Source organism: Chelonia mydas, chromosome 1 (assembly GCF_015237465.2).
Source record: "Chelonia mydas isolate rCheMyd1 chromosome 1, rCheMyd1.pri.v2, whole genome shotgun sequence".
NCBI lineage: Eukaryota > Metazoa > Chordata > Testudines > Cheloniidae > Chelonia > Chelonia mydas.
The window spans coordinates 275,733,211-275,760,859 of NC_057849.1; the positions used below are offsets into that span (position 1 = coordinate 275,733,211).

General features: G+C 42.8%; 1 protein-coding gene across 1 annotated transcript in view; it reads left to right on the plus strand.

Moving 5' to 3' along the window:
• The window catches only part of LIN7A (lin-7 homolog A, crumbs cell polarity complex component), a 75,913-nt gene that overhangs the window by 33,192 nt on the left and 15,072 nt on the right, over positions 1–27,649 (plus strand). Inside the window, exon 3 of the mRNA XM_007059030.4 lies at positions 836–954. Within this exon, the coding sequence (XP_007059092.3) occupies positions 836–954 (119 nt within the window). The remainder of the gene's footprint in view (positions 1–835; positions 955–27,649) is intronic.

Consider the following 27,649-nt stretch of genomic DNA (forward strand, 5'->3'; position numbering starts at 1 on the left):
TGGATAGCCTCCATCAAGTAATACATGGAACAAATCACTACCTATCATGCTTATATGGCCCCCATCACCACATTATTTGAACATCTCACAATCTTTAATATATTTATCCTCACAACATCCTTGTGAGGTAGGGAAGTGCTTTTATCCCCATTTTACAGATGAGGAACCAAGGCAGACAGACTGAGTGACTTTCCCACAGTCATCCAGGAAGTACATGGCAGAGCAGGGAATTGAACTTGGCTCTTCAGAGCCCTGGGCAAGTGCTCTAATCACTAGAGAAGCCTTCTTCTAGCAACAGGAAAAACAATTCTTGAAGAAAATATTAGTGTATAGTTCCAGGTTTGTACAAAGAAAAGATTAAATTCTTTCCTTATCCATTATCATGCCAGATGGACTTATATAAGGACTTATTTTAAATTAGACTCTTTGAAAGCACCTCTTTGGTGCTGTTCTCTTTAATGCAGAAGGAAGCAGTTATGTATTTCTAACTGTTTTAAGCATGCTATTGTATATTATCTGCTTACACTGGTATCTGTGTTTTTAGAAAAGAGTACTTGTAATTGATAAATATGCATGTAATGTCAGTACTGAAGGACTCAGATTTCTGAACAGCAGTGTCTACACATATATTAGTTTAAGGTAATGTGTACATTTCAAGTGGTTTACCTGCAGAAAAGACTTATAAACAGAAAAACAAATAAATTAAGCATTGCTAAAGCCGATTGTGCATGAAAATATTGCTCATTGTCACTGTACCACTTATTTGGAACATTAATCATTCTTACATGTCAAATCTCTGCTTTTCTGAGCTTTATTCCTATTTTTACCCATTCAGATGTTGCAAGAGCAATTGAATTATTGGAGAAACTACAAGAGTCCGGAGAAGTACCAGTACACAAGCTGCAATCCCTAAAGAAAGTACTGCAGAGTGAGTTTTGTACAGCTATCAGAGAGGTACGGAAATGAAAGTCATTTCTTAGCGTAGCCTTATTCCTATAAATGTTGAGGGAACAGGAGCGCCTTGTCCACCACAGCAAAGGATATGTGATTTGAAGTCATAATGCCTCCAGAGGCAATGTGGGGCTAATCCAAAATCCACTGATGTTAAGGGGACCCCTTCAGGGGACCTCAGTGGGCATTGGCTCAGGCCTGTAGAGAGACGTGAGGTCATGCTGTGTGTGTTAGAAAGTTGTAGCCACTTGCCAATGCTGAGGACTGGGATCATTACGCTGCCATCTGTGCGAAAAGTCCCTCCTTGCACTCTCCAGCAGTCAATGATAAATTATGGCTGCCTCCCACACAGGTACACAGAGGGAGAAGGAGCTCCTTGCACTCTCATCTCTCCTTGTCCTCCAACATATCCACAGAGACACAGTTAGGATGTCTCTAAAGCAGTGAAATATGTTCTGGGCTCACAGTAGTGAGACCATAGTTAAGGCTGCTTTAGAATTTTTCTTTTACAGAGTCGGTTCCTTTCTGGAACCCTCTTTCATAAGCATACCATGGGGAATGTGAACCAAATTTCATATATGTAAATGATAATGCTTTTCTTTCACTTTACAATTTCTTGGACAGAAGATACAAATGAAGCTAATCAGTTCAATAGGATTCCTAAATCTTTAGGATTATTTTCCTACTAAACTAAACATTATTTGTATGCCTGACTGAAGTGATTGGAAATATTCTTATGGAGTCAACAGTTTACAGCTTGCACCCGGCAAGCCTCTCATCTATTTAATGCCTAACACTAATCCTCCTTCAGTGACATCAATGTGAGTTCTATCATATACTTCAATAATAGCAGGATTGCACTCTTTGGTATTGAGGCAGCAGAAGTGCATTGATTGTGATTTTTTTTTTTCATGAATGGCTGGAAGGAAGAGAAAAGGGAAGGTACATTAGTTTATCGGCAACGTGCAACACACCCGTATTTTATTGAATATATTCTACATTGCAAGAAACAGAGTGCCACTTAAATAGCCCACAGTTTTAAAGACTTTTTAGGGCAATACTGTTCCAAGACTGTAAATAATGGCACTCTCTATTCTGAGATGCTGATATCCTGGCTAGTCTTTTCATTTAACTAGCTAAATGTTTCCTTAATTGACAGGAAGCATTGAAGATTTATTTATTTATTTTTTAAATATAGCACAGTTTGGCACTCAAGTTATGAAGGGGAGCTTTGCTATCTCTACAATACCACCAATGAAACCTAGCACATTTATATTCATCAGCAGAAAATATTCTCAAAAGCAATAAACATGTAGCTTTTTGAAGAGGTATGGAGCATAGGAAGCTGGGAAATGGCCTAGACTGTAATGCACTATCAGTTCAGTGAACTAAAAATATCTAAGTAGAACTTGACAGGATCATCTATAAGGCATAGAAAGTACTTTTATGGGCTATTGGGTAAAACCATCCTGTACTAAACTGATTTTTCTTTTACAGTTTTACACTAGTAAGTAAATAATATTCACTTTAGGATATTTATAATTATTTATTTACACAACAGTTGACCAACTCCAAATAAGTGGTCAGGTCAATTGTGCCAACTGTCATAAATGACATTTATTTTTTCTCTCTCTTCTTTAATATCACTGTGAAAAAAAGGTACACAATGGGGTCATGCAGGGTGGGCAGCCTCATGAACTGGCTGAACACCGCAGAGTCCACCAGTCCCTCTGACCATAGGCCAGGATGTCTCAGATTCTGATGTTGCCAGCCAGGCTCAACCTTTGGTGCGCCAAGGGGGACTCCACCATCTGTGCACATAGATGGGGGTTATATAGCACTTGGAGAACCCTTCCTCTCAGAGGCTGCTATAGACCTGGTCGCTGAAGCTAGAGTCCAGGTCCTGAGGAGGTTCTTGTAAAAGACTGGTAACTCAAAGAGGTTTCAAGAGACCTCTCAGGTGGAGATAAGAGAACTGTTGTTTGTATCGGGGTGGAGGAAGTGGTGCCAGCACACTCCGTGCCGGGCTACCTGCACTATAAAGGAGGGCAGGGCCTGAAGGCAGAAGGTGTGGAGCTGGCTAGAGATACACCAGGCACTGTCTTCCTTCCCCCAGAGGGAAGCTCAGGATACCTGCAGAGACCCAGTGCAGCCCCAGCCAGAAAAAATTCATCATGTATCTTAGACAAGCATTATTTAGTGGAGAAAGTTCCACTTTGGGGTTGAGGTTGGAGAAGAAAACATTTTTCTGGAAAGAAGATCTTGAAAAACAGTGGCCAATTGAAACTGCTCAGGGGTTGGGATATTAAAACATGTGCCAGGAAATAGATTATTGGGAAGAATGCAGGTTAGGTAATTAGTCTCTGTTAGGGATGATCATTTTATTTTAAAAATGACCTTGATTGTAGTTGTTAATTATGAATTTGATTTAAATTACAGGGTTTTATAAGACGGTTGTAAGGTTATAAGATACCATGTCAAGAATCGGTAATTAATGTAAAAAGAGCTAACAGAAAATAATTAACTGGCATGCTCACTTAGCTGAATATTAGTACCACTTGGAGGTATTTGTCTCAAATTGGCAAGACATTTTTATTGGCTCTGGAAATAATGAATGGCGATTTGAAATACATAATTATGTTTTAATTCCTTTTGAAAATGGAAGCACCAATTTTCAGTCCATTGGCATGGTACATGGTTTCCACAGCTAAGCTCCCTTAGGCCTACCATGAAGTCTAGTCCATAATTTTTTATAATGGCCAGACAAACTCATTTTGGACTAATCATATTAAAAATTCTGTGTAAGATTTATTTGGTTAACACAGTTCAAGTTCTCTAGATACAGAGAAAGGTATACGGTTACTACCTTGTTGCCTGGAAAAAGCTAGGTTCTTCTCCAGTCCTGCCCATCATACAACAACCCAATTCTTAAGGCACGCACCTTTTCTATTATTACTTTAGATCAAAACTGTCATTATGCTCTACTCTCCTGGTTGCTGAGGAACAAGCAAAAAGGTGAGGTGTTAGACTGCAAGGCAGAATGAGACAGTTCATCTGCTGAAAAGAACTTAGATATGAAAATATAAGATAATGTACATTTATGGTTTGATTATAATTGGGGCAAGGCAAAAAAAGAAATGAAATTATGTAGAATTGTAAATGAAATTAACGCCTAGTCTGGCTATTAGAGCAAGGCAAAATATTTCAGCTGACATTTCTTTCCCATTGGAAAATGTGGGTTTGGGTCAACTGAAACATTTTATGATGTTGTGTCAAATTTGCCAAATTGTTTCAGTAAAAAAAAACCTGAAAAAAATCAAAGTTTTGTTTTGACATTTTTAAACACATCATTTCAATTTTGATTCAAAGTAATGTTTTCTTTTGAAATTTATTTCAATTTAATGAAAAAATAAAATGTTTAAGAAAGCTCAGAAACAAAATGAAGTGTTTTGTTTTGGGTGAGACAAAATAATATTTAGTTTCACATGAAATTTTTTTTCTGCTTCAGTTGACCAGAAACTGAAATTTTCTCACTGAAGCTATTTTGGGGGAGGAGGGGGGGAAATTTTTTGGAATGGCTAGTGAACCAAAAAAATCAGCACTTTGCAAAGCTTTATTATCAATACATTTTAGACAGCTATATACAGAAAGTGATAGAATACACTGCTGAACCAAAAGAATAACAAATCATCAGCAAAAGATGTGGCACAACTTAATAAATAAAATGCACATACATTGCCATTGCCTTTTGGTATTCAGTAGTGGAAGGTAATACATATCAACAGAGCCTTATTTTTCCTGGAGTATGAGGTTGTCCTTTAAGAAGTTGCATATTAAAAGGTTCTGGAAATGAAGATTTTTGTTCACCTGTAGGTTAAACAACTATATTTATTAAGATATCAGTGCCTCACGACCACCATACCAAATAACTAAATATATGATAATAAAATTCAGCACCACTGGGACCAGTTTTCTCTGTGAATGTTATTTAAAATAAAATTTGATTGGTAATGTCCTATATCAGTGATATGGTTCAATTTATTACATAAATTAATCTCGTGTACAATAGGATTGGGAACACTAAATAAAAGTCTGTCTAGTTATAAACCAGAAAATCTAAAATATGCTTGTCTTATTGCTTTATTATATTAACATTTCTACCCAAATATCTGGTCATCATCTGGTGCTATTTTTGCAAGATTGTCAACAGTTTTTAAAAGAGAGAAGCAGACATGGTTTAAGAAAGGTGACTCTATAGCTGAGTACTTTGTATGGGATTATCTGGTGGAACAGTATTTGTTTTGAGGAAGGATCAATATAAAGACTTCATTGATTTAAAATACGCTTTTTATCTGTGTATTAGAGTACTTTCTGGAGAAAACTTAATAAAACTAGTAAAGTGAGATCCTGGCTAAGTTGAAGTCAGTGGCAAAACTCCCATTGACCTTAATGGGGCCAGGATTTCGCCCCTGGTGCTTTTGAAATATTTTTGGTTATATTATATTATAATCGAAACTGGGGTTCATTACCAGGACGTTAGGTTATAATTCAGTGAGAAACGTTTATCCCCACCTTTAAAAGGTTTCTTACAAGCCCATATTCTGTCACTATTCCTGGATATGGTACGTATGAGTGATTGTGCTTCATTAATAATGGATGATAATTTCCATGCCTTGGTGATTTAAGCACTAGAATCCCACACGGCCCTACATGCGGATATATTATTTTCTCCAGCTGGCTTACAGTGCCTTAATAAAATGTTACTTTCACACTTCACATGTTTTCGCAAACATCAGGGAGAAACGCTAAGGTTGGGTGGGTAGTATAAGTTAGGTGCAGTGATACTGAGCAACGAAGAATTGCCTGACAGCAGGGATCTGGCTAGATTCCTTCAACTATTCACCTTAGTTCTAGCATTCAGGGTTTATCATTCTAATATTTGGGATTTCTTCTTAAAAAGCTATACTCAGTGCAATGTTTTTGGGGTGTTTGTTAGACTCAACTCACACTTCCTCCACCTTAACTTCCTTATAAGAAAGATCTTTATTTAGAAATTTAAAGTGTGGTTCCAGAAATCATCAGACCGTCCCAGGTTTTTCTGTGTTTGAAGGGTTCCAAGATCAACTTTTGCTCAGTTTACAAGGACTCTATTATTTCTCTCTCACTGCCAGCCCTAGATTCTGAAAGTTCAGTTGCACGCTTTCTGCCTGCTGAATTGCTTACCCCACCTTTAAAAAAAAAAAAAAAAAAGGATTCTGCAGGCCAGATTCTACGGTCTAACAGCTGAGCAACCCCAGTGTTCAAATTCTGCTCTCCATTGCACCGGTGTAACTGCTTTTTTGTCCCGTAATCACTAAAGGCAAAATTTTAGTTATTTTTGTAGCTGGTGGATGAGCAGAAATAGAATCCTGTTCTCTCTATGTAACCCTACAGAGCCAACGTGTGTACAAATGTATTCAAATAAAGCCACTAAAATATTACTTTGAATACACACAGGGAGAAGATCCATGGATGAAGATGATAGAATTTTCAGGATAGAACTGTCCTTTAACTTCAGTATGAAACCCCAAATTTAAGGTCCAGTTCTGCTCTTTTTACCCTTTGAAATTAAGGGACTACACTACTCAACATGAGTAAAAGTGGAAGAATTGGCCCTTTAGTACGTCAGCTGGTGGCCAAGGAGGCTACCCATCTGAATAAGGCAAACAAAATTTATCATTTAAATTACAGGTTATATAAAATATACCAAGTAAAACTGTAGATTAAAAATAGTCTCAGAACACATTCTTGTTAATTTAGCAGGAACAGTCTTACAGCACTGAATATGGAATTGTCCCAGATATAGTATGCAGCTGTGCAGAACATAATCGTATGCAGTGTTGTAGCCGTGTTGGTCCCAGGATATCAGAGAGACAAGATGAGGTGAGGTAACATCTATTATTGGACCAACTTTTGCTGGTGAGAGACAAACTTCGAGCTTACACAGAGCTCTTACTGAAGAAGAGCTCTTTGTAAGTGCAGAAGCTTGTCTCTCTCACCAGAATAAATTGGTCCAATAAAAGATATTAACTCACCCACCTTGTCCCCCAGAATATAATTGACTTTTAAATCTTGTATAAACAAGGTTTTAAATCTCTTAAAGAAATCTCTATGCTTGCAAAATTCTTTGTGAAGTTGTGTTCTTGGCAGTTCATATTGTAATTTCAATTCATATGTTTAACAGGTAAAGAGAGGGCAAATGTGATAGTTTAAAACTGGTAATGTAGTTTTCATTCCAAACTAACAGATCTTGGAAACAGTTTAAAGCTTGACTTTGGGCCAAGTTCAGTGAGATTTTTTGTCATGCTTACACTAGAGCTACATTTGCACCTTTGTGTTAAAATTGCTTTTATTGGATGTTAAATCTGCAGTTTCAACATTTGGTTTTGAAATATTGAGTCAGATCCTGGCCATATTCTCAGTTAAACTTGTACAATTCTCCTGATTTCTGTGAAGTTGCACCGATGTAAAAAGGTATGATCCTGTTTCCATTGGAGTCCATGATAACAACCCCCTGGACTTCCAGAGGTTCAGGATCAGGCCTCTAGCGAGAGCAGAATTTTGCCTCTTTTAACCTCTCTAGCCTTTTATGGTTGTATCTCATAATGATAAGAGCTACAAAGGGTGAAACTCAGAGTTGTCTGACCTTATTAATGTATATAGTTCTGTGGGGGGCATGATACTTTGTAGACATGAGATGTTTGGTGTTAAGATTTTCAATGAAATACTATATGGAAATAAGTGATAAAAAAGTAATAATTCTACCAAGACATCGTATTTGTCCCTCCGGGGAAAGGGCATTATTTAATTTTGTTTAGCAGTGACTTCTGAATGATTAAGGATTAGTGTTATGAGGCTCTACTGTGAGTTTTATCCTCCCGCCTTTGGTTAAAAGGGTTGTGTCTGTGATGAGGAATTTTGAGTATTTGTCAGGGGCATGTTTAGAAATTAGGACAGGGAATGACTGGTCAAATCTCACTAAACAACCTGCCTCTTTCCCCATTCCCACCATAATGTATAAGGTATTTAGAAAGTTCAGAAACTGGAATAACTTGGGGTTTAAATAAGCAGAGATCGTGTTTCTTGTATAAGTTCACCTTGTTAGATGCATTCCATTTCCTGTAGTTATCAGGAACTTTAACCCAAAATTACACCAAATGACAAATAATGTACTGCTGTGAAGGAAAGAGTACTTTCATGTCACCATCTTACAAACATAGGTGAAGTATCCTTACTTTGTTTCCTGAAAGCACTGTATTGCCTGAATGAACTTTTGGAATGATTACCTTGTCACTAGGCAGATGGCCCTCATTAATGGCAATTATATATGAATATACCAAGCAGAACAAGCAGTATCTGAGAGGAGACATTATTAAGCCTCTGTGCAATTACAAGATCCCCATGACTTCACTAGAGGAGATTTAAAACAGCTGCTGTTGTCACTTTTTAAAAAGCAGCTTAGAGCTAAATACAGTGTCTCTAGAATCTGGGGCCATATCATACCATTGATCTTTACTGAGTATTCCCCTTTGGCTTCAATGGAGAGTTCTGATTGAAACCAATGAGAAGTACTGATTAAAGATCAATTGTTGAGGATGGCTGCTGGCTATATAACTACTTGCATTTGTGCTTGGCTTGCTTAGCTGTGCCCCAGAAAAAAAAAATCAATATTCCAAAAAAGCCTGCAAACACCCAATAGTAAAATAATACTGTATTTCTCTCATGTCAATGTTTGGCTAGGTTACTGCTGCATAATTGTTAGAATTCTAATAAACTGTCCTAATTTGATTTAGCTAATTCTGTACAGAGTTTGCTGCAGTTACTTATTTCATGGAAGATTGTTCTAATACAACATTGGATACGCAAATCAGCAACCTATTTGATTTCCCTACATTATCATTTTTGTTTAGTGTCACAGTATCATATTTGATTATATAAAACTCTGGAGGATAACAATAACCTTTACTGCAGTTCATCTCAAGCCTGCTTCTTCATTATCGGAGAAATCTGCAGCCAGGTGAACTGATGAGAAAAATATTTATTCTGGCAGTCCACTGGAGTGGACCAGTGCAGTTTTACTACAGACTTGCATTCCTGCCTTGTTACAGCCCCCAACGGTTCCCTACTCCCACCCACCAAAGTCTTTTAGGAAATTCTTGAGAAGTGTCTTTCAATCTATACTTCTGGGTTACTCCGTCGGAGGGGGAAAAAGCTTGCCTAATTCTAAGTCTACCTCTAGGAACCCCATGTTATCTGTTTGCTTCCTAAGTGTCTAAAAATAGATACAAATAGTCTCATTCTCTCTCTCTCACTTCCATTCCAGCCAGGTAGAACAAACACTTGGGAATGCACTCAGATAAAAGGATGATGTGCTCAGCTTTAGCCAGCTGCTGATTTTTGGTGAGGCACTGAGAAAGCTTTTTATGTTTGGTGTAGAGCTGCTGTGGTCTGCAGCCCATAGAGACTCACTGATAAAGTGAAGGAAGTGTGGGTTATTCTCCAAACCGGAATAGGCAAGGAGTTGAGAGATGGGGTTACTAAATTATGGTCTGTGGATTATAAGTAGTCTTCTGGGAGCTGGTTGCTCCCTTCCTCATTTCCAGCTACTATAAATTGCCGTAAAAGCCGCTAAAGATACACCGAGGCCAGTATTTTCAAAAAATGCCACTGATTTTGGGTGCCCAAACTTGAGACATCTTGAGCCTTTTCTATCGAGGTGCTGAACAGCAACACCTCCCCTTTATTTCAAATGGAATGGGGAGTGCTCAGTGCTTCCTGGAAGTCTGTCTTGGGAACAGGGAAATACGCCAAATGACCTAATAAGTATTTTCAGTGTCTAATTTCTGTTAATCTTATTAGAATGTAAATTAAGTTCAGTTGACTAATCTGGCTTTTTCAGTAAGAAATCACATTGCAGGAGGGAAGGGAGGGCATGCAGAGATGCCCTGCCCTAGCAGCAGTACCAGGAGCATTCTGTCTGACTCATCCAATACATATCAGAGCACACACTGTGGAATACATGACAGCATGCATGCTACGTGCATCTGTTATGTTCTCGTGGCCAACACAGAAGGGAGTGAGACCATGGCCCCACTTCATCCTATGCCCTGGGGGTCATTCACTGTGACTTTCAGCACAGGACAGTCACAGTCCTCACATGGCAGAAATTCAAGGACCAAGACTGCGTCCAGCCATTGCACAAAAGCCCAGAAAGAGGGGTAAGACTCTCCTTGTCCCCGTCCTTCCCACGCATACCAGCATACAGAAAACCTAGTCCCAAAACTAGAGCAAGATGCTAATCCAACCAATTCTATCTGTTTATTACAGCTTCCAGTTTTACAAAGCATATGTAACTACAGTAAGAGATGTGAAGGCAGATGGAAAAGGGCACTAGCAGCTAACGGGTGATTGAAATGAAAGCTGAAATTTAGCAACCAATAGTATTCATAAAAATTAATGGGAGAGGTCATCTGATAACTCAAAGACTAAGCTAAGTATTTATATGGCCCCGTCAGCGTGGTATCCAAGTATCTATCAAGTATTTTTTAAAAAGCAACAGAAAACAACAAGATAAAAAGATCTTTTGGAGCAAAACAAATTTTTAGGCTCTAACTGGATCCTATAGAAAGTGTGGTATCTTAAATTAAAACTTTTCCCCTTACACTGATTAAACTTCAATTATTTTGGAGAATATTTCAACCCCATAGCAGATTTTTTTCACTGCCTAAGGATAGTTTAATAAGGTGTCAAGAGTCAGAGCATTTTTCACTTTGGTAAAACTGACCTAGTTTCTTTTTTTCCCCCCTGAAAGAAATGTTTTAATAAAATATCCTCATATTCCAAATGTTAGCTTTTACATTTTCATATATTTCTTTCATACATTCTGTAATTAAAACTGTCATATCGCCTCAGGAAGTTAAATGAGATCTAGTTCATTTGCAGGTTTGGGCTTTTTAATAAGTTATCCTCTGTGCTGCATAAGGCAAAATGACACACTGTGGCTGCACTGTAGGGGATTGTTCTGACAGCTGTGATAATGATGCAGATGTTTGTCTCTGAGGGTAGCTGCTAACAGATTTCCTGATGCAAACACAAAACTACTTACAGACTAATGAAAGATTACCATACCAAAATGTTCAAAATGCTTGCAGCCTAAATGACCACCTTATATTTATTTGATCTCATACAAATAGCTAATTCTTACAGTGCCAGCTAATAAAAAAATACAGCTTTTCTGTAAATTGTCAAAGTTCAGTAGCTACAGGAAACAACATCTGTAATATAGATACTTTTTTTTATTTCTTGTAAACTCATAATGTCACAAATGTCTCCCCGCAGGAATTTCATTTTTCAGCAGTTTTCATTTCACTTTGCTCACAGGTGTGTGTTTGTTTTGTCCGTTTTAAAAAGAGGTCTTTTGTCAGGTGCTTCAGACTGCAAAATTGAAAATACTTTTGATCTTATACAATGAATGTACATCTGTGCATGTATTGTATGTATACAGACACTCACAAAATCTCAGTGCCTAATTCTAGTTCTATCCAGAATTATTTGACCACGCATTGCATGCCATGCAATCCTAACACCAGTCCTCCATTTACTCATATGATAGGGAATTGTGCTTGTGGAAAAGGAGCGAAGTTCCAAGAGGACAGGATATGCAACATAGCGACAGCCATGATGTTTTTAGATGGGCACAGATTTGTTAGCAGCAGAGGTTCTTAAAGTCTTCCACAGTGGGAACCACCATTTAGAGAGACTGCCCCATGCAATACTCCCTCTCCTATTCTGAGTCATGCAAAATATCCCCCATCCCAGTTCTTGACCGCAAAACATCCCTGTGGTAACTATCACTATGGGAAAGCAATTTGGAAAATAACATCTGTATAGCTGTACTTTAACTCTATTTGGCAGCTGTAAAGGAAGAAGAGGAAGAGCCAGAACCCATGACCTACAACTCTCCATACTACGGGTTTATGGACCGTAGGTGTTCAACTGATGTGTTACAGTATCTTAATTATAATTTGTAACTGAGGTAGAAAACATATTATCATTCTTTTATTATCCAGTACTTAGCTCTCCTGAGCCTGTTTACCTCGTGAGATCATCTAAAATTAGCACACAAGAAAAACAGAAGTATGTGAAATTGCATGTGGTGGGAGTGGGGGACACAACAGGTAGCCCATCTGTGGCAAGTCTGTTTACTCGCGTTGACCTAGTACACCATTACCTAACTAGCAGGGTGGAAGTGCCAGGCTAGACTAATCCGAGGGAGGGATGAAGGAACAGTGAGGAGGGAAACATCGCATCAGTGGGTATGGAGAAAGCTACAGAACTCTGGATCCACCCTTGCCTCAATCCACATTTATACAACCACAGTTGCATTTGGCATCATATAAGTTCTTCGAGTGCTTGCTGATGTGGTATTCCACAGTAGGTGTGCGTGCTCGCCACATGCACAGGTGCGGAAGTTTTTCCCTTAGCAGTACCCGTAGGGGGAGCGCTGCTGCGACCCCTGGAGTGGCGCCTCTATAGTGCGCTATAAGGGGAGCCGCGCTCTCCTCCCACCCTCAGTTCCTTCTTGCTGTCAGTGAGGGTGCGTCGGAACTACTTGCTCCAGCTTCGCTTCACTGCAGCTCGTCCCAGAACTCGTCATTCGTTGTTAGTGGTACCTCTGTCAGTTAGTTCAACAAGTTTCAGTTCAGTTAGTTAGTGTTCGGGCCGGGGCATGCCCCATGCCCCAGGGTTTAAATCATGCGACTCTTGCAGGCGTTCGATGCCCAGAAGTGACCCGCACGCTGACTGTCTCCGCTGCTTGGGGCAATCCCACATTAGTGACCGCTGTAAGATCTGCAGGTCCTTCAAACCTAGAACCAAAAAGGAAAGAGACATTAGACTTCGGGCCCTTCTCATGGAGTCGGCACTGGTCCCAACCCCAGTGCGCCGAGTGGATTCGGCACCGGGCACCTCGTCTTCGGTGCGCAGTGATCCCCCGGCATCTTCCAGTGGCCGGCACCGCTCCCTGTCTAAGAAACAGAGAAAGGTCCGGTCTTCTCAGTGGCATCGAGAGAAAGCAAGGGGAGAGGCTATACCCGTGTCGGGCAGCCCCAGTTCCACCCCCCACCCCAGAGCTCCGACTCTTGTCGAGCGGAGCAGTCCAGTTGCATTGACTCAGGCCTCTCAGAATGTCCGGATGCCTTCGACGCCAGAAGCCCTGCAAGCGGCCCGAGAATTATGACTCTGCAGGTCCCCGGGGCACCACCAGCACCCGGGCCCCACTCTAGAGGCAAGCCACCACTGGGCTCTAGGCAGTCGACCCCAACCCAACCCAGATCCCAGTCAGGGGACTGCTCTCGGGCCCGCTCGCTGCTCAGCATCCTGTCAGGGCACAGTCTCCGGCCTCCGCTTTCATCACCCACTAGGTTGTCTGGTCAGGTGCTGTCAGATCGGAGTTCCAGGCACCGCTCCACGCCGAACAGAGAGTATCAACGGGACAGGCACAGGCATCGTAGGCGCTCCCCTTCTTGTCAGAGCTACCGTAGCCTCTCTCGACGCGGGTGCCGTCGCCGTTCGCGTGCCAGCTCTCTCTCTTCGAGGCACCGTGCCCATGACTCCCAGTGGGGATCGCCAGCTCCACGTCATCACAGATCTAGGTGTCGCAGCATCTCAAGAAGTAGTAGTTTGAGGCAGCACCGTTCCTCAACGTCGGAGTCTCGGTCCCATGGCAGATGTCGTTCTCTGCACCATCAATAGTACCGCTCCCATGGTACCGATAGGTCGTTGGTAACCACAACCTTGACCCACAAGTGGACCCCTACGTCCCAGCCCAGCCAACCTGAACAGCTGGTGCCGCCGGTGCTGCAGCACGGTCAGTGGCAAGGGCCCCCATGGCAGGGCCAGGGGTGCCAGTGGACCCCCTGCCCCCCCCGCCCCCGTGCATGCCCAGCCAGGGGCTTGTTTGGTAGCAGGGGCGTTGGAGGCTCCCTCCACCTCATTATCCAGGCCTCCAAGGGATAGATTGGCTGGTCATAGAATCATAAAATCATAGAATATAAGGGTTGGAAGGGATCTCAGGAGGTCATCTGGTCCAACCCCCTGCTCAAAGCAGGACCAATCCCCAATTTTTGCCCCAGATCCCTAAATGGCCCCCTCAAGGATTGAACTCACAACCCTAGGTTTAGCAGGCCAATGCTCAAACCACTGAGCTATCCCACCCCCCCACTCCCAGCACCGCATGTGGAGTCCGACCAAGGGGTGTATCCCACGGCGCTGGCCAACGTGCAGCGCTCCGTACAGGCCTCCTCCCTCATGCCAGATGACAAGGTTGCAGCCCCACCCCCCTCCACACCGCAGGAGGACTTCAGGGCTCACCAGGAGCTACTGAAGCGAGTAGCGTAGAGCCTCAAACTCCAAGCTGAGGAGATGGAGGGACCCTCAGACTCGCTCTTCAATGTCCTCTCCTCTTCGGTACCGGTACCCAATCAGTGCAAGAAGGGGTGGCTAACATTTCCAATGCCCTCTGGCAAATGCCAGCCTCCCTTGCACCAATATCAAAGAAGGCAGAGTGCAAGTATTTTGTGCCCACAAAAGGGCATGAGTATCTCTATACCCACCCGGCCCCCAACTCCCTAGTGGTGGAGTCTGTAAATCATAGGGAGAGAAAGGGTCAACCAGGACCCACACCCAAGAATAAGGACTCTAGAAGGCTGGACTCGTTTGGTAGGAAGCTTTATTCGTCGTCCAGTTTCCAGCTCCTGGTGGCCAACCACCAAGTCCACCTCAGCCGTTATGAGTTTAACTTGTGGGGGTCACTGCCCAAATTTGAACCCTCCCTTCTGGAGCATGAAAGGAAGGAATTTAAGCTGCTTGTGGAGGAGGGTGCCGCTGCCGCAAAGGCTGCTCTGCAGGCAGCATCGGATGCAGCTGACACAGCTGCTCAGTCCATGGCCTCGGCAGTGTCCATGCGCAGGGCGTCAGGGCTACTGCTGTCCGGGCTCTCCATGGAGGCACAGTCTGTGATGCAGAATCTTCCCTTCTATGGCAAGGACCTGTTCACGGAACAAACAGATGTAAAACTTCATGGCATGAAGGACTCACGTACTACCCTGCAAACCCTTGGGCTTTACGTCCCGCCTGCCAAGGACAAGCCTAAGCTGCAGGCTCCCACCCCGGCTCGCCAGCCAAGATATGAGCCAGCCTATAAGAGGTCCAAGACCCGGAAGAGGCGACCTCAGAAGCAGTCTCGCTCTGCCCCGCAGCCTGGGCCCTCAAGGGGCAAGCAGCAGGGCAAGAGGCGTTTTTGACTGCAGGAGGGTACCCGGGTGCCTCCCGAGAGGACCCTCCTACCAATAAAGTTTGCCTTCAGCAACCGCTTGTGCACATTCCTTGCGGAATGGTCCTGAATAACATTGGACCGTTGGGTCCTCAACACCATTTCCCAGGGCTACATGCTACAGTTTGTCTCACCCCCACCCTCCCACCCCCCTCCCTGGGACGGCATGGGCATGGGAGACCCATCACATGTACCCCTGCTAGAGCAGGAAGTGCGTCGGCTCCTCAGCTTGGGAGCTGTGGCAAAACTTCCAAGGGAGTTCCAGGGAAAAGGGTTTTACTCCTGTTACTTCCTTATCCTGAAGGCAAAACGGGGGCTCAGGCCTATCCTGGATTTGCGAGACCTCAATCAGTTCATGGCCAAATGCCGGTTCGGCATAGTCTCTCTGGCATGTATCATACCCTCTCTGGAACCTGGCGATTGGTATGCGGCCCTGGACCTTCAGGACGCATACTTCCATGTCCATATATTCGAGGGGCACAGACGCTTCCTTTGTTTCTTGGTGGGACAGGACCACTACCAGTTTATGGTCCTCCCATTTGGCCTGTCCACCGTGCCCAGGGTATTCACAAAGTGTATAGTGATCGTGGCGGCCTACCTCAGATGCCGAGGGGTCCGGATATTTCCCTACCTCAACGATTGGCTTCTCAAGGGCAGCTCGCGGTCTCAGGTACAGGACCATGTGGAGCTGCTCTTGGCTACATGTGCCAACATAGGCCTCCTAGTAAACGAGGCCAACTCAACATTGGTTCCGGTGCAGCGCACAGAATTCATAGGCACTCTCCTAGATGCCTCCAAGGCCACAGCCTCCCTTCCCCTGGGCAGGTTCCAGCCCTTAAGGGCTCATAGCCTCGGTCACGGCCAGGGCATGACTGCAGCTCCTGGGCCACATGGCAGTGTGCACGTACGTGGTCCGCCACGCCAGACTTCAGATGAGACCCCTTCAAATCTGGCTGGCCTCAGAGTTCTCCCAGGCCCGGGACAGGTTGGACAAAGTCCTCACGGTACCGGCGCCGGTGATCGCCTCGCTACAATGGTGGTCCTGCCCAATCAATGTGCTCCAGGGGATTCACTTCCGGGATCCAACCCCGTTGCTAGACCTAGTGTCCGATGTGTCAGACTTGGGCTCGGGGGGCTCACATAAGGAACTCACAGACCCAACGGATGTGGTCGGTCTCGGAGTTGTCCCTTCACATAAATGTCAGGGAGCTCAGGGCAATACGCTTAGCCTGTGTGGCGTTCAGCTCACAACTGCGTGGCAAGGTGGTCAGAGTACTCACGGACAACACCGCCCGCAATGTTTTACATCAACAGGCAAGGCAGGGTGAGGTCCTTGGCCCTCTGCCAAGAAGCCCTCAGGCTCTGGGAGTTTTGTATAGCCCACGACATCTCCCTGAAGGCTTTCCACCTGCCAGGTGTCAACAACACACAGGCCGATCACTTGAGCAGGGTTTTCTCCTCCCAACATGAGTGGTCTCTCCACTTGGAGGTCACTCACCAGCTCTTCCGAGTGTGGGGCACTCCCCAAGTAGACCTGTTTGCAACCTGACAGAACCAGCGTTGCCACTGGTTCTGTTCCACGGGGGAGTGGGGAGGAACGCCATATCAGATGCGTTCCTCCTGTCATGGTCGGGTCAACTCCTCTACGCCTTTCCCCCATTCCCCCTCTTCGGCAAGGTCCTGGAGAAAGTGAAAATGGACAAGGCACGCGTCCTCCTGATCGCCCCAGCTTGGTCCCAGCAGTATTGGTACGGGACCCACCTGGGCTTGCTGGTGGCCCCTCTGCAGCCGTTGCCACTCCACCTGGACCTCCTCTCCCAGGACCAGGGACATCTCCTCCACCCCAACCTGGCCACCCTCCATTTGACAGCATGGCTGCTCAGTGGCTAGATGCGGAGGAGAGAAGGTGTTCAGAAAGGGTCAGGCGTGTCCTCCTAGAAAGTAGGAAGCCATCCACATTCCGAGCCTACCTGGCGAAGTGGTCCAGGGTCTCCAGGTGGGCGGGTGAGCGGAGTACTTCCCCAGGGTCTGCCCCACTCCAACTTATCTTTGAGTACCTCCTTCACCTTAGAACTCAGGGTCTGGTACCTTCCTCCATCAGGGTGCACCTGGTGGCTATATCGGAGTTCCATCTGCCGGTCCAGGGCTGCTCGGTTTTCTTCCATGCCATGACCGGGTCTTTCCTCAAGGGGCTAGACCAGTCCTTTCCATATGCTAGATTCCCCCGTTCCTCAGTGGGATCTAAACTTGGTGTTATCCTGCCTCACGGGGCCCCCGTTCGAGCCCCTGGCCACATGCTCCTGGTCTCACCTATCGTGGAAGGCATCCTTCCTTGTGGCTATCACGTCAGCCTGGCGGGTTTCAGAACTCAGGGCCCTGACTTGCGACCCCCCCCTCCCCCGCCACAGTCTTTCACAAGGACAAGGTTCAGCTTTGCCCACACTCTGCATTCCTCCCTCAGGTGATCTCCACCTTCCACATGAGCCAGGACATCTTCCTGCCTGTCCTCTGCCCCAAACCTCATGCCTCTAATGAGGAACGCCGCCTCCATACACTCGATGTGCGTAGGGCACTGGCTTTTTATCTGGATCGGACTAAGCCATTCCATGGGTCTTCATAACAATTTGTTGCTTCAGCCAAGCACATGAAGGGTCAACCGACCTCCACCCAGAGGCTTTCCCGGTGGATTACATAGTGCATCTACACATGCTACGACCTAGCAGGGGTTCCCTCACCACCTATCATGAGGGCGCACTCGACAAGGGCTCAGGCCTTGTCAGCTGCCTTTGTGGCCCATGTCCCTATCCCAGACATCTGTAGAGCCGCTACCTGGTCCTCAGTTCACATGTTCACCTCACACTACGCGATTGTCTCCCACGCCAGGGATGACACTGGTTTCAGCAGAGCTGTGCTTCAGCCAGGGAATCTGTGAACTCCTACCCACCTCCATCAGACATAGCTTGCAATCACCTACTGTGGAATACACATGAGCAAGCACTTGAAGAAGAAAGGACAGTTACCTGTTCAGTAACTGGTGTTCTTCGAGATGTGTTGCTCTTGTCTATTCCACATCCCACCCTCCTTCCCCTCTGTCAGAGTTGGTCCAGCAAGAAGGAACCGAGGGTGGGGAGAGCACGCGGCTCCCCTTATAGCGCGCTATAGAGGCTCCACTCCAGGGGTCGCAGCAGTGCTCCCCCTACAGGTACCTAAGGGAAAAACTTCCAGCACCGGTGCATGTGGTGTGCATGCACACCTACTGTGGAATAGACATGAGCAACATCTCAAAGAATGCCAGTAACGGAACAAGTAACTGTCCTTTTCCTACCTTCCTTTTTCTTTAAATAAAAATAACTTATCTGTGACTTGCTAACTTTATAGATTAGTCTCTGATTTGGTTTTGGCATGGAGTCCTTAATTTTTCCATATGATCTAAAATATCTACATAAATATTTATAATTGGCAGAGATAACCTTTTATGCTCATTGAGTTGGTGACTTCTGTAAAGGACTTTTTTTGTGTCTTGAATCATTTCTTTAACAGATGCTGTTACTTTTGCATATTCTCATTTACTGGCACTCTTGTGTAAGTGCAGAAATAATTGTAATCAATAACCTATTCCTGTTTTTCTTACTTGAAAGTAGAAATTAAAAGAGAGTGTTCATAGGCTAAACGTTCCTGGGGAAGAGAAGCCTGGCACAAGGACAGTCAGACAACCTGTAACATAAAACATGTCCCCAAGCAGGAGACTTGTAAGAGTAGATAAAAGAAAAAAATGTACAGTCTTAACTCAGCAGCACCCATACTGTGGTCCATGGTCCACCAATGACAGTCCTTGGAGCACTTGTTCGTTTTCCACGGAGAGCTATCTGGTTACATGGCATCTGCTGTCTTTGTTTCTAATTGCCCCTAGAGACGTGCAAGGCTCTTTATTATGAAGAGGTGACCAGAGGCCTAAAAAACAATAATGGGGGAAGGGGAGGGAGTGCAGCTTAGCTGCCTTCATAAGAGCCTGGTGCCACAGGTAGTAGCTAGAGGAGAGAAGCAAGAGTCAACCCAGAGACTGTTATGTCCAGGGGTTAGAGGATCATAGTTATGTCCAGGGGTTAGAGGATCATATAGCCGAATAGCACATACATAGGAGCAAAAGAAATAGGGAACTAAGCAGCAGGGAAGCATATGAAAGTGGAGAGGTTAAAGAACAGATGGTAGAAAAAAAGACTAGGGTAGAAGGGGGGCAGGTAGAGAGAGAGAGCGCAAGGAGATAAAATGATGAGCAAGAGGAGGAGATGTTGCCGTTAACTTTTTTCCCAAAAAGGGAAAAAAACACTTATACTAGTCAGGTAAAAATACATGACTACTCTTCTTCCATCCAAGCAATTGCTGTAGTTGCTACAGGAATGTCATTTAATTGCAAACAAGGAAGAAAGTCTGTATTATGAATCCTGTTCTAATCAATTTAATTTTATTGGGACCAATATTTCAATAGTGTAGACAAGATCACCTTCTTTCTTAGATCACCTGTTAGTGTTGTTAAATATGTACTCTATTTTGCTGTTGTGTTTTAATGTTCGTTTTGATGTAGCTCTGTAGAAAAGATTATTTTCACAGGATATGAGCAGTGACATGTATACACCATATTAATCTTGAGGGCCTACCTGTTCCATTTCTTGGAGATATGTTTTTCATTCACCGCAATCCAGAGAGGTAAAAACTGAATTGTGTGTTACACAAATATTGTTGGTCTTGAGAACTACCTAATCTATTAAAAAACACTATAAAAGAGTTTAAGCTGTGGAGTCAACTCAAAGTGTGTCTAGAGCATATATGGACAAAGCAGACTGTGAAGAAGTTCAAAAAGATCTCACAAAACTAAGTGATTGAGCAACAAAATGACAAATGAAATTTAATGTGGATAAATGTAAAGTAATGCACATTGGAAAAAATAACCCCAACTATACATACAATATGATTGGGGCTAATTTAGCTACAACCAATCAGGAGAAAGATCTTGGAGTCATCGTGGATAGTTCTCTGAAGATGTCCACGCAGTGTGCAGTGGCAGTCAAAAAAGCAAACGGGATGTTAGGAATCATTAAAAAAGGGATAGCAAATAAGATGGAGAATATCTTACGGCCCTTATATAAATCCATGGTGCGCCCACATCTTGAATACTGCGTATAGATGTGGTCCCCTCATCTCAAGAAAGATATACTGGCATTAGAAAAGGTTCAGAAAGGGGCAACTAAAATGATTAGGGGTTTGAAACGGGTCCCATATGAGGGGAGATTAAAGAGGCTAAGACTTTTCAGCTTGGAAAAGAGGAGACTAAGGGGGAATATGATATAGATATATAAAATCATGAGTGGTGTGGAGAAAGTAAATAAGGAAAAGATATTTACTTGTTCCCATAGTATAAGAACTAGGGGCCACCAAATGAAATTAATGGGTAACAAGTTTAAAACAAATAGAAGGAAGTTCTTCTTCACGCAGCGCACAGTCAACCTGCAGAACTCCTTGCCTGAGGAGGTTGTGAAGGCTAGGACTATAAAAGGGTTTAAAAGAGAACAGGATAAATTCATGGAGGTTAAGTCCATTAATGGCTATTAGCCAGGATGGGTAAGGAATGGTGTCCCTAGCCTCTGCTTGTCAGGAGAGAGCTCACTTGATCATCACCTGTTAAGTTCACTCCCTCTGGGGCACCTGGCATTGGCCAGTGTCAGTAAACAGGATACTGGGCTGGATGGACCTTTGGTCTGACCCAGTATGGCCATTCTTATGTTCTTTTGGACGCAAGAGAGAAAAGTCTACAGAAATAGTGCTGTACAGCTCAGCTCCTGCCTACTGGTCTGCCATCATCTGTTTTTGTGGCATGAAGGAATGTGTGAACACTCCACAACTAAGTGCCTCATTTCTGTCCTCCTCCCATTCAACTCCTGGTGCTCTCTGCATCTGAAACTCTTCCCCAGCACTGTCTAGCATGTCTAGCTCTCATTAAAACACACTTTTTTTCAAAAGGTCTAAAACTCCCTGGACTTCCCCTCACTGAAGCATTAAAGTCAAAGTCTAGTAAAACCTAAACCAAGTCCTGGCAGCAATGAAACAGGTGCTAAACCTCACTGCTCAGTCACTTTGCTTTTGTTGCATTCTATCCTCCATCCTTCATTTCTATGTTTCTCTTTAGTTTGTGATCTCCATGGAGCAAGGATCTTGTGTTTCTGTTTATAAAGCACCTAACATGGTTTGGATACTATAGAAATAAGTGACCATCCATTAGTAGTCCTCAAGTACTCTTATATTTACAGATGTATTTTAAATAGCTTGCTGCTTTCTTTAGAATCCTTAAGAACTTCATCTGGGCCTGTAGTTTGCCACTCTCAATTTCTTTATAATTTGTCCTAGTTTGTCCTCTAATTCTATAAATACATCTTTTTTTCTCCCCTCCAAAATTTTGTTTCTGTTTCTTGCCTTTTTTTTTTTTTTTTTGGCCTTCATTTTTCAGACTGAAGCAATCTAAAGTCCTCTGAATGTGCTGTTATTGCTATGAATAGGGTGGAACCCATATCAGTAACATTTCACCACTGGAAGAAAGAAGCCTTTTAAAGGGGTTAACTGAGCAAAGTCTCTATTTAAATTGTAACTTCTAGGACTCAAGCAGTAAACACACTGCCACACACAGGCTATTACAGAATGGTTCTGATAGTGTCCCTCATGCAACAGAGCTTTGACTGCATTACACTTCCTAAGGGTCTTCCCACAGCTTCATCAGGACTTCAGTAGGCCAGTCTGCATTCTCAGTCCACATTACACCGTTTTGGGCCTTTGTGCAGTAGCTTCTGTCACCAAGCTATCCTCTAGTGCTTGTGGGCCAGAGGAGGAAAGAATGTGATGTAACAGAAGGCTGTGAGGCCTAGTGGACAGAGCACTGGACTGAGACTGGGGCCACCTATGTTCTATTCCTGGCTCTGCCATTGGCCTGCTGAGGACCTTGGGAAAGTCACATCTACTGACTGTGCCTTGGTTTCCCTGTCTGAAAACAGGGAATAATGATCCTGACCTCCTTTGTAAAATGCTATGAGATCTACTGATCCAAAGCACTATGTAAGATCTAGGTACTTATTATTATAATGTACACCTCTTTGTGACAGCTAAAGCTCCTGCGCCACAATGGGGATTCACCGCAAAGAACAGCATGCATTGCTAGGACTTCCCTCCCTCAGGGTTTCTGCCAAGTACTGTGAGGGAGCAGCTTTAGCTTATTATAGCTAAAGCTCCTACCTAGTTTATTATAGCTAAGGCTCCTAACTGTACAATGGTGGCTGAATACTATATTCATGCTATCTCGAGTGCTTCTCGATAAGAGTGTTGTACTGTGTGTGGCATATGGAAGTGGAACACAAAGCTGGGTATTTCTGGCTCCATACCACAAATTAGAGCTGCATGAATAAAAAATAAATACCTACATACATCACATTTTTGCTTCATGAACGTTCACATGTGGGAGTTGACATTCTTCCTAGAAATCGTTTTTTTTCCCCAAATAAAAGGTGAAATGTCACCATTTAACCTACAATTGCAGCTCTTTGTTGTTCACCTGCAGCTCCATCTTTATTAATTGCTTGTGGGGATGGCTTCCCCAGTTTCTTTTGTGGTCTTTTCCCATCCTCTCAGTTGCTACTACAATTGTATTCTCTAGTGACCTTCCAACCAACGTTCCAACCCTGTGCCTCCAAAACAGCCTTTGCAGCTTCAGTGACATTCATTTTCAGTATTTTAGATTAAGAACTAAATATTGCACAGTAAATACCTGGCTTTAGAAGCTTTTCTTGAAACAGACAGCACAATGAATGTTAAAGAATAACCATTTTTACTTTCCTTCATGTTAAAATGAAGGTTTCCGTGTAGTGCGTCTACTACAGTGGACAGTACCAGTCAGTGAAGCTCTTACACATCCTGGTCTTCAGTAGTTATTTATTTACCAGTATCCATCTAGAATTTTAGGCACTTTAAACTTTTAAAAACTAGCTGTAAGATACTTGCTTCATCACCAGCCTGGGGAATTATCAGCCATACCAAATTAGTCTGTAGGCCTTGGCTTTGGGCTCCATTTATTGTCTGAATGTCCACAAACTCATAAAAGGAAAACGGAGACTGTCAGTTGGGGCTTACTAGCCAGCCGCAAGTCCCAGGACTTACCACATGGAGCCTGCCTTCCTTCTACAGGGGCTGCTGAAGGACCCTGCCCCTTCCTGCAGCATCTCCCTGCCCTTCCCCCTCAAATGAGCCACTTGCTGGCTTTTATAATCACTCACTCACTTTCCAGTAGGTCTGAAAACTGACCAGGACCCAGGCCCTTTAAGGAACAGGCCACCATTACACCAACCATACACACAAGTACTTTGCAATCTAGTAATGTTCATGCTACTTCCTCATGTCTCAGGGCTTCATCTTATTGATGATATTTTATTATAGTTTAAAGTTCACTTTGGTGGCAAGGAAAACCTCTTGGCTATAACCCTGCAATATTATTTGGAAAACGTAGGGATTTTTCTTTTTATATGGATAGTTAGATTGGCAAACATCTTTAAATTAAATTGAACGTTTGACTTCTTCTTGGTTTGTATATTCACATTATTTTTGTTGGAGAAAAAAAGATTAAAATGAAAGCAATTATAGTCTGTTTGCTTTTCCACTGAAATGAGAAAAAAGACATGGCACATTAAACTGGATCCCACATGGTCTTTCGAGATGATTGGTGTTTCATGGGCACCATAGGACATCATTTTCAAAGACCTCTTTAATAAATATCCCTAAAGATTAATTCAGACACTTGTAATTATAGTACTGTACCTTTGTCATCATCTTTGATTTGCCATGAGTGATGTTTTAGCTGAGTAAATCTTTGGTGAGTCTTCTAAAAAATTCTGTTGTATTTATGAGAATTGCAGTTTGTTAAGAAATCTTTCATTGGATGTATTGCTCATGTTGGAATTGGCAATAAGATTTTTAAAACTATTTCTGGTCCTTGACATATAATGTGTGTTGAAAAAAAAAAAAAAAAAAGCCATGTTCCCTTCTGAGAATAAAAATGATCTTCTTTACCTTGAGAACAAAGAACATTTTTAGTGTATCTGTACACATAGGATAGGCAACAGAATGGATTGCTTATGTCCATTTCTCTGTGCATAATACAATCTAAATGTCTGAAGTGATACTGAGATAATTTAGATAAAAGAGATATTGTGGCGACAGACATTTGATAGTTATTTATGGAGCTCTATATGCTTTGTATATGATGTTACAACAAGTAATCTGTAACATACTAAAAGCCTCAAGGGCTTGTTGGAACAGGTATAGTTAATCCTTTTATTGTTTTGTTTAACTTAATAATGTGAAAGTAATTTAGATGTATATTTTATCTCTCTTAATCTCAAATTATATTAAGCATTATGTGACAATCACGTAGGGTAACTGGATTTGCTTGTTGCATCAAGCTGATATTCAAGGGTAATAGCATCAATTGCTTGTAGTGAAAGGGTTTTAAATTACAAGAGAAATTCCTGTCCGAATAGAACTATATTAGAGATGTTATGGTCACCATGGTGATACTGACAATTCTTTAGAGAACACCATCTTAAATTTGCTAATTTAAAAAAATTTTCATTGAATGGAAAGATTTGAAGTTCTTGCTTTTGCATGACTGATTGCAGAAAGACAGAGAGACAGACAAACATTACATTGGCTCAATGCATTCTAAAAGCCTCGTTCTCTCATCAGCATTCACGTAAGTTACCTATGTACCTCTGCCTCAACCTGCCATATACACGTTGATAAGAATACCCACCACCCCTTGGCTTCTCCAAGCTACATAATCAATGTCGCAAATAACTTCTCAGGATTTAGCTTGATAGAATGCTGTGGTTAATTCTCAACACGATTCACTGTCATCATAGATCTTTAAGTCAGCCAAATATTGTTAATTTGTGGTCTGCAACATTTGTAGCTGTGCAAGCAATGATAGTAAGGGTAATCAGATCTCATGCTTCTAGATAAAACAGATATGAGAGTATGAAGAACATACAGCATTGTGTAATTGGCTCAGTGCATTATTGGTTTTGAAGCAACAGTACACACTGGACGCTGGATGCCTGAAGCGGGGTAGTAATTTGATCTGATATGGTAAATCCTATACAGTAGAACCTCAGAGTTATGAACTGACCAGTCAACCACATGCCTCATTTGGAACTGGAACAGGCAGCAGCAGAGACAAAAAAGCAAATACAGTACAGTACTGTGTTAAATGTAAACTACTTAAAAGGGGGGAGCGGGGAAGCAACATTTTTCTTTTGCATAATAAAGTTTCAAAGCTATATTGAGTCAATGTTCAGTTATAAACTTTTGAAAGAACAACCATAATGTTTTGTTCAGAGTTATGAACATTTCAGAGTTACGAACAACCCCCATTCCCGAGGTGTTCGTAACTCTAAGGTTCTACTGTATTCCTACAGCTTAATATTTAGAAGCACTAAACTGAGCTACCTAAAGCAATGCTAATTATGTAGTTTTAACCCCTGTTCCACCCAATGTAAACAAAAAAGGAAGTTTCAAAATGATTACTGAGTCAGTGATCTCAGTACTCTGTTATTATTTGTTATTTATTTATTTTTAAGTTTTAGGGTGATATCTTGGCCTTACTGAAGTCAATGTACATTTGTACTTTTCAACAGGGTCAGAATTTCACCCTAACAAGAAATGGGCAAAAGGTTTCATCCTGTTCCCTTAATCTGTCATTAGACACTACTGTTCAGAATTTAGCCCTAGTATGATTTCTATGCTGGTGATAATCAGAGTTCTCCACTCTGTAGGAAAGTGCCTACCACATTTGGATGCTATAAAAAATTTCAGTTATCTTTTGGATAGCCCCTTCCCTTGTTTTGCCATTCCCTTGATATCCACCTACCTGCACATTGCATTCTCCCCTCTTCATTGGGGCAGCTTCAACTCTCATATTAAAAAAAAAAAAATTTAAAAAAACCAAAACAAACAAACAAAAAGAATCCTGCTCCATCCCAAAACTTAGCCATTGCATCCTTCTTCCTCTCTCTCCCACCACATCTGCACATGCTACCTGTGTGGTACAGTGTAACTCTAAATGTAAAATTTACTCCACATTTGTACATACAAATTAATCTGTGCAATATGAAACTGTATAAACAATGCTATAGAAAAATACTGAATTGTACATCAGATACAGAAAGAGCATTCTGTAGATCTTTCCCAGTACAGCTGGAAATACTTAGGGGGCCAACTGATTTTTTCAGAACAGGCAAGCCACAAGAGATACTAATTGTCTGTCCAAGTTTCCACAGAAATAAGACACTCCTTTTGAATTTTATTACTCTTGCTCAAGACAAATTACAAGAACTGGCAAAACCTCTGGCTTTGTAAGAGAACAGCTAACAGAGGAGTTACATGTGGTTAATGAATATTTTCTTGTAGACATTACACAGAAGGTTATCAAAAAAAGAAAAGGAGTACTTGTGGCACCTTAGAGACTAACCAATTTATTTGAGCATAAGCTTTCGTGAGCTACAGCTCACTTCATCGGATGCATACTGTGGAAAATACAGAAGATGTTCTTATACATACAAACCATGAAAAAATGGGTGTTTACCACTACAAAAGGTTTTCTCTCCCCACACCCCACTCTCCTGCTGGTAATAGCTTATCTAAAGTGATCACTCTCCTTACAATGTGTATGATAATCAAGTTGGGCCATTTCCAGCACAGGGATTCTAACCATACCTTTCAGATGTTAAGCATTACGTGGGATGTTCCACAATTCAACTTTTTTCCTAGCAGTGTTCTGTCCTGCCAGGCTGCCTGTGAATCCCAACATCTGTTGCCTAAAGATGGCAGCTACCTAGGTAGAACAGACTATCCTCTCTAACCCACACTGATGAGTTGTGCATGTGGTTTGAGCTACCGGGGGCATGAGGGAAGGGGGTAGTGCAACTGGCACCCAGGCTCTGTTTCTTCTGTTGCTGCCTGAGCCTTTACTGCCTCTGCTTATCTACAACTCCCAACAGCCACTCACCGACTATCTAGCTTTTTTAAAAAAATAAAATAAAAAGGGTGTTCATCACCAGGGTAGGGTATCAGAACTCCATCACCTCCTCTCTGCACCCATTCCGAGGGACCCAGGATAACGCCGTGAGAGAAGATGCCATCTCCCTATTCTTTAAGAGAGAAGATTTAAGTGGGAAGGATGAAAAGGGAGGGTTGGGGCAAGAGAAAGGGGAGCAAGAAAGAGAACATTGTGCAGAAAGT